This window comes from Sorghum bicolor, chromosome 3 (genome assembly GCF_000003195.3).
Source record: "Sorghum bicolor cultivar BTx623 chromosome 3, Sorghum_bicolor_NCBIv3, whole genome shotgun sequence".
Lineage (NCBI taxonomy): Eukaryota > Viridiplantae > Streptophyta > Magnoliopsida > Poales > Poaceae > Sorghum > Sorghum bicolor.
The window spans coordinates 7,148,020-7,155,911 of NC_012872.2; the positions used below are offsets into that span (position 1 = coordinate 7,148,020).

Genomic DNA, 7,892 nt, shown 5'->3' on the forward strand with positions numbered 1-7,892 from the left:
CAGGGCAACAGGTCTGTCACCACCGACTATAAGCCATTGTATTGTGCCATGGACTCGTGAGAAACATAGCTGAATCCTAAATACCGTGTTACCTTCCTCTGCGAAGAATTGTGAGACTTACTACATTTCGGTAATAAAAATACATACACCTAAAATGTCTTATGATGTACGCTTATATAGTTGTGAGTTTGCCATGTGGTCTATTGAGATATGAGTGTGTGCCCTCACCCCAAAAAAAACATGAATGTGCAAAAAAAAAAATGATAAGCAGAACGCTCAGAATTCTCACAAAAATTTATTAGCTTGGTGGCCTAGTTTGGGATGGTGAAACATTAGTGATAATGAGGTTGGGAGCCTTGGAGTTGGAGGTGGGACAGTGATAACGAAGTGTTCCGAAAAGGGTGGCCAATCTGTCAAGGTCTCAAGGATGTGCAAGCTAGGGCAATGCATGGGGTATAGAGGGCCACGACAGACAGACGAGGCAGCCAGCCATGCAGATGTGTTCTCACCTGTCACTGTCGCAGCCAAAGGCACAGTGCGAGTTTTTCATGCCTTTGGCTGCGACGGGCAATGTTTTCATGCTTCTCTTTCAGCCTGTCATGATCCAGAAACATGGACTTCCAACCGGGAAAGTGCACTTGTCAGTACTCTGGATAGACTAAGATAGCATAGGGCCAATTGCATTACATGCACCTGGGTTACAAATCTGGCCACCACTTGGCTAGACCACAAAACATAAGCAACATTCATAGACTGAGCAATGCATGCACAGAAACCACAACGAACTCACCAAGTCACCAGGTATAAGGAATCCATTTTACATCCTATATTGACAGTTGAGGTGCAACATTGTACAAGCAGCTGGAGTTCAGAATGTGTCTAGCAGAGTTTTATTCCTCCTGAACTCCATTGCATCATCATGAGACAAACATCGCTAAATTACGGAATAACCACAACACCACATGAACCTAGCACACTAAGTAACACACCGACGCCTACGGCAACAGACAGTACTGAACAGGCGCTCAACGGATTAGAGACACTGGGAGCAAATCAAGCACTTCCCAGCACCAAAGGAAAACCACAGCTACGAGGAACTCAATCCTTCTTGAGGATATCTTCTGGCTCACGGAGGGTACTAAACATCCAGTCCATCCAGATGGTGTAGTGGCCATAGTTGTGGCGGTAAGTTGTATGGTGAATGGTGTGATATCCAGCGCCCATGACTGGCCATATCTTGCCATGAATGCAGTCGTGGATGTTTGTTGTCCACACGGCCTCTAAGAACAAGAGAGCAATATGTGTCCTGAAGTGAGTTGGAAAGAGGAAGAGCGCAAACACATGTGGTATTGCTTGCAGAATACCATCCAGTGGATGAAATGCAAGTCCTGGAAAGCAAGTAACTTTAAAATTAGTCGTGGTCAAATGACTGCTAATAGACTTCAAAAGCGATACGCCAGAACTTAATATCAAGGAAATACATAATGCACACAACAACTAGATCATAAATGAAAATTTTGTACCGATGATAAGGGCAGAATGCAAGATAGAAATTCAGAGCTGAATAAGATAGTACAGAATTACCAGCAAATGGAGACAAAGTATTTTCCTTGTTGTAAATATGATGGGTTGCATGCAGATATTTGTATAATGGCTTTATGTCATGCAACTCTCTGTGCATCCAGTAAATTCCAAACTCCACAAAAATGAGATACATAGCCATATAACAGAGGTACATAGAAAAACCAACTTCACTGATATTAAAGTAACACTGGGTCCATCCGCTCTCAATCATATATTCAGATAAAGTTGGAAGAGCACAGTAAAAAGGCATAGCCTTCGATGCTACAACTATTTGCTTCTTCATAGCTTCATTTGTGGGAATGGCATCTGCATCAAATGCTAATGTCAGACCAAACATTGTGTAGACATAAACATGACCACATAAATTTATGACAATCATATAGAACATTAAGTTGAACCACTGAAATAAAAATTATACTGTTACATATAAGGTATCCCTAGTGATGAACTGATGATTCAACACAAGATCCTCTATACCCTTTTGTAGGAAATTTCCAGGCAGGGTTGTTCCTAATTTCATAGCAACAATCTGAGACAAGATCCTTCATATAAACCAAAATCCCTTGCGTACAGTCCAAGCACACGTACAGCATATTCATTAACAGCTCTAGCTGTTGGTGTACATACAAATTCGAAAGGAAAAAAGTTTGTACGCAGAATATTTCCATTTTTGCAAACAATAACTACAGTATGCAGTGCAAATATTTGCTCCCAACTGTAATTTATTAAGACCAAAAACATAAACATAAATTCTTCTAGCAAATCGGTCATGTCTAGAGGCTGTTTGCTTCCTGGCCACAGCATGCCATGCTGAGTTGTGGTGGCACCTAAGTTGTGGCAGCCGAATCAGACGCCACAATTGTGGGGGGATTTTATAGTGGAGAAAGCAATGGCTGCCACAGCTGTGTAATGAACCAAATAGCAGCTTTTTGTGGTATGGCGCGCCACACGTTAGGCATGGCAAACAATGGCTGGGAACCAACCCCCACCTCCCACCCCTAGATATAATAAGTTGCTACTGTTTGTTGACAACATGCCTTTAACCAGTCAATGTGCCAACCAGACAGAAAATCCCATTAAAATGATTATAAGGTTCACACATTAAACAAGAAAAAAAAAATGAAGTTCATAGTCTTTCACCACCTACGACTACGATCCATTCCCCTAATAGAAGGGGGCAATCTAACTTAAAAAAAGGTTTCCCTGAAATAACCAAAAGAACGATGATTTTACTAAAAGATTTACATCTCTTATAATGCCGTCAAAATATCGACAAGTGCCATTTTACACAGTACTTCGTGCCATGTTCAAGCAAATGATGCCATACTTCGCTTCACACATGTTATATGGCTCTCAACAAATGAGCCAGAACAGCTAAAGATTATAACAGAGGGCACTATTCTCTCAAAATCATTATTTCATTTGTAATTCAAAAGGAGCAAAATATTAATTTAACGATTTGGCCATCGACCTTAACTGTTATACAAATATGGAGGGCATCCACTGGTGCTAAGAATGGTACAAGAGCAAAGTCCAGCTCCAGAATTAAAGTAGTTCTGAAACAAAATGTCTCTTCCGTGTGGTCTCCATCACCAAAGAAACCAAAAACGACCTGATCCCACACAGGCATGGTAGTCAAAAGATGCTACCAAGAAGACAAGCTGGAATGCTCCTGTTATCTGAGTTTCATGAATGTCTAATTGAGTGGTCCAGGAAGGACATCTTAATTCATACTATCTGGCGTTCGGCATGCCCTGCCACATAACTTTGGATGCACTTCTACCACAAGGTGCTCCAACCATCCCATAATAAAAAAAATTCTACAAGACACCTGTATGGAAAATGGATGTGCAGCTCAAAGTGCTCAAGACAGAGCACTTGAGAACCGTATGTGGTTCAAACACTAACACATAAGCTAATTTTAATAATAACACTTGGCAGAAACTTCCTTAGCGCAGCATGTGATTGAGCAGAGAAACCAGCCAAAGCAATCAATTAACTAATGCAGAAACCCTGACAAGAGCATTGGAACAACCGCACAGGAATTTGTCTAGTGATCCAAAAACAAAAAGTCAAGTGCCAGCTCTGTTTATCTGTCAGCACATCTACCATGATGAGCAGTCTTGTTGCCAAGAACAAGAAGAGATGGTAAAACCAGTAGTGTACTAAAATTCACCCCCCGTCAGCAGCAAGGCTTCAAAGCCTTCTTTGCTAAATTAAATTTGCTTAGCTACGGCTAGCCTCAGCCAACCAGTATAAGTTCTGCCATAAGACGCAAGTCTCCATGGAGCGACACGTCGATTTGTAGTTAACAAGCACAAAACATGCATTTGCAGTAGCTTAGCCAAGAAAGTGTAGGTATCGAACTCTGTCTTCAAGATCCATCCAGATGATTGTTAGTTTGTTACGACTACCAAATAAAGGGAAGATCCAATCACTGTACCCCAGGGCCCATCGCCACTAAAACCCCAACAAAAAAAAGAAGCAAAAAAGAAGAAGCGCTAGTCTGTCGCACAGTAAGTGGGGTCATAATTCACTAGCAAATCTTCCACAGACCACAGTCACTTCTCCACAACCACGGATTTCTAAGACGAGGTCGAGATCGAGAGAAACAACACGCGGAGGATCATAAAACACGCCACAAAAGGCCTCCCAGATGACGAGCCAAAAGCTCCCCGACAGAAGCGGGGGCATTCGAGATCGAGAGGCGGGAGCTTTCCCATTTCGCGCAAACAACAAGTCAATCCCTTGCCGGCATTAGCCCAAAACGTCCCGAATCAAGCCTAAATCCCTCCCGCTGATGGCACCCAGACCCTAATAAGGACAAATCGGCAGCTAAGCAGCAGAAGCATCGGGAAGGATGGGAGAGGCGAGGCGAGACCTTTGGGGATGTAGGCGTGGCGCTTCCAGTAGTAGATGACGAAGCACCAGAGGAAACCGGAGATGAAGTAGAGGAGGTAGCCGCCGACGCAGTTGCGCATCCACGACTGCACCGGGTGCGGCAGGCCGCGCCACCAGTCGCCTGGCGCCACGGCGCTGAGGACGACCGCGTTGTACCACTCCGTCTCCGCGACGAACCGCCGCAGGTAGTCGCCGCCGTGCGCCGCCGCCGCCATTGCCGGCGGCCGCCGCACTGGGTGCAGTGTGCGGTGGGATCGGTATTCTGGGTTGGGGTGGGGAGTTGTAAAGCGGCGGAAGCGTGAGACGTCTGGGTTTTAAAGGGATCTGCTTCTGTGGTGGGTAGGGGCAGCCAGGCAGGACTCGCGGTGCCACGGCCGCAGGTGGAGAGAGAGCCTTTCCGATTATACTCGGATTTCTTGATTTTTTTAGTTCCAAAATATTTTGCAAAATCGACACCGTAACTTTTTCGTTTGTATTTGACAAATATTGTCCAATCGTGGACTAATTAGGCTCCAAAGATTCGTCTCGTCAATTTCGACCAAACTGTGCAATTAGTTTTTATTTTTGTCTATATTTAATACTTCATGCATGTGTCTAAAGATTGGATGTGACGGTAAATCTGAAAAATTTTGCAAAATTTTTTGGGAACTAAACAAGGCCTTAAAAAACGGAAATTTCAACGGTTTGATGTTTAGGTTTGTTAGAGCATCTACAAGAGACTCTCTATATTATTCCTAAATGCTAGGAATAGTAATTTTGGTGAAAAACTATCCTCCAACAGCTTCTCTAAATGATCATCCAAATATAGTCATTGTCTATTCCGGGTTTTTCGCTAATCAAATATAGAAGACGAGAATGACTCTCTAGAGTGCGCATGAGATTTAGCAAAACTGTTGGAAAGTAAAAAAGTATAGAAAGCGACTTTTATGCAAATGGCTCTCCAAATGATGTTTTAGAGAGTGAGATTTAGAAAGGCTCTTGGAGATGCTCTTAGGGGGGTGTTTAGTTCAAAAAAATACAAAATACAAAATACCAACTCTACATTGGAATGATAAAATGTAAAATATCAAAAATTTTAGAGTTATAATAGTTTCATCCAAAATGCAGATTTTCCTCATGCTCTTTTTAGGCCTTGTTTAGTTCGCAAAAATTTTGGTTTTTAGTTACTGTAGCACTTTCGTTTTTATTTGACAAATATTGTCCAATCACGGAGTAACTAGGCTTAAAAGATTCATCTCACAAATTACAAGTAAACTGTGTAAATAGTTTTTATTTTCGTCTATATTTAATGCTCTATGCGTGCGACCAAAGATTCTATGTGACAGAGAATCTTGAAAAATTTTACGAACTAAACAAGGCCTTAGTTTTTTTCCTCTTGAGACCAAAATCCAAAATAGAGAATAATCACTTTTTTACCAAAAAAAATTGCATCGTGTTTAGTTCTATTATACAAAATAATAGACCAAACATAGAATTTTTTGGAATAGTAGGGAAACTAAACACCCCCTAGCAAATTAATTATAAGTGAAAACAGGTAGGACTAGAGAGTTGTTTCTAGAGCCTTGAGAATAAACCAAGAAGAAATGGGTTAATTAATACATGCTATTGCAAATATCACGTTTCGAGGATATACCACTGTTATTCACAATATTAAAATATGTTATTATAATTTGATCTCTTCGATATACTATACCACTACTCACCACTTTGATATATTTATCATAATTTCTGGGCTGAATTGCACTTGAATTCTTCCTCTATGACACGGCCACCACGGGCGACAGCTGCCATAAACGCTAGCGAAGGGTAAGGCAACCCCGCTGGGCAAGTCCATGCCCGGTAGCCGCCAAGGCCCCTATGCACGCAGGAGGGGCAACCTCGAGCTGCAACCTCGGGCATGCCTGGTATGACCTTTAAAGTTCAAAATATCAGCCAATATATTCTGAAATTTCTATCATGTTTTACCGGTTGGGTCCAAAATTTTTACTCTATCACCCATTTTTAAAAAAAAAACAAAAAAATGTTCACCTAAATAGACACCAAAAACCACTTATTACTCTAACCTTAATCTCTGTTTCATTTCCTCTTCTCTCCTCTTCAAGGTTCCGTTGCCACCACTGCAACACACTGCACACTCTAACGGTGTTGCTACCCTCATCATTGGATAGCAATTAATAATATGGTTTTTATTTAGTTTATAATGTTAAATGGTTTATAAATGGTATGTGAGTTTTTTCGAACAATATGAGTTATTTTTGTCTAAACTTTTTTCTGAAATAATTTTTCTATCTCCGATAAATTTCTGATATATTTGATATTCTTGTTTATCACTGACTAACGAGATTTAGAAAATATCAATAGTGTAATTGGATGGATCTAGGATGAAAGTTAGGGAGAAAGTTACTAACCAACCCCATGTTTGGGGCGTGGGCAGCGTACGCCTGAATCAGGGCATGGTCCTTGTCCTCAATCCACATGCCGGTCGTGGATGATTGATCGATCGTACATGATGACGATTGTCGTCCAAGCAACTGGCCTGCAGCAGATGTTATTGGTCCGAACGATGCTTTAATTATTATAGTTGACCGATGCTTATTAATTATATTAGCTACTAGGTGATGATATATGTGGATCAGCCGCTAGAGGGAGGGAGAGGGGCCTTACTTGATGATCAAAGTTGTCTGGTGTACACCACTAGGTCGGGCTAACGGAAAGACAATGGCGAAAGATCAGCTATCCTACACAAGACCAATGCAAATGCTCCATGGGATTAGCGTCGGCAGGGAGGCTCCCCCCCCCCCCCGCTAGATTTGTCCTTGAGTGTAAACTCCAGTGCATCAATCTCTGATTTGTGACAGCCGTATGTAGAGATCTTGGACAACAGTCGTGAATTGGCGCATGCCCACAAGATCCATTGTCCAAATGATGCATCCGCGACTGCCCTCACTACTAACATATGCTCGACAGGTGCAATTGTCGAGGCATAACTGGCGGCATTGCTTTGGCATCATGCCAAAGTAGAGTATGCCATCCATCGTTGGTGTTTTCATTGCCACCGCAGCTGAGGTTAGTGTTTCAGACGTAGTCGCCTGACCAGAAACCTGGAGGGGCAGCGGTAGCTCATGGTGTAGGAGAGGTGCGCAAAGGCCAAAGGGGTTGGCGTCCAAGGAGGATGGGACATGACGCTAGGTGGGTGCCAGCGACATGCGCACAAATGAGCGGCGACCACTCATACAAACCAAGAGAGGGACCAATGGGGAAGGAGGAAGAAGATGAGAGGATAGTTGTCTAAAAATTATGGATGTCTCAGAAGGATAAGTAATGGTACGTTTCAAGTATATTAGTTTTCCTACAATATATGCATTTGTAAATGAAGATGCCTTTGGCCATAAAACTATGATATGAGT

The 7,892-nt window shown here is 42.3% G+C and overlaps 1 protein-coding gene across 1 annotated transcript; it reads right to left on the minus strand.

Annotated features, from left to right (window-relative positions):
• LOC8061354 (delta(7)-sterol-C5(6)-desaturase) lies at positions 762 to 4,783 on the minus strand. Its single transcript, XM_002457375.2, has 3 exons — positions 4,466 to 4,783; positions 1,585 to 1,890; positions 762 to 1,388 (listed from the first exon to the last, which is right to left on the minus strand). The coding sequence occupies exons 1-3, from the start codon at positions 4,698 to 4,700 to the stop codon at positions 1,099 to 1,101; spliced, it is 831 nt and encodes a 276-aa protein (XP_002457420.1). The 5' UTR covers positions 4,701 to 4,783; the 3' UTR covers positions 762 to 1,098.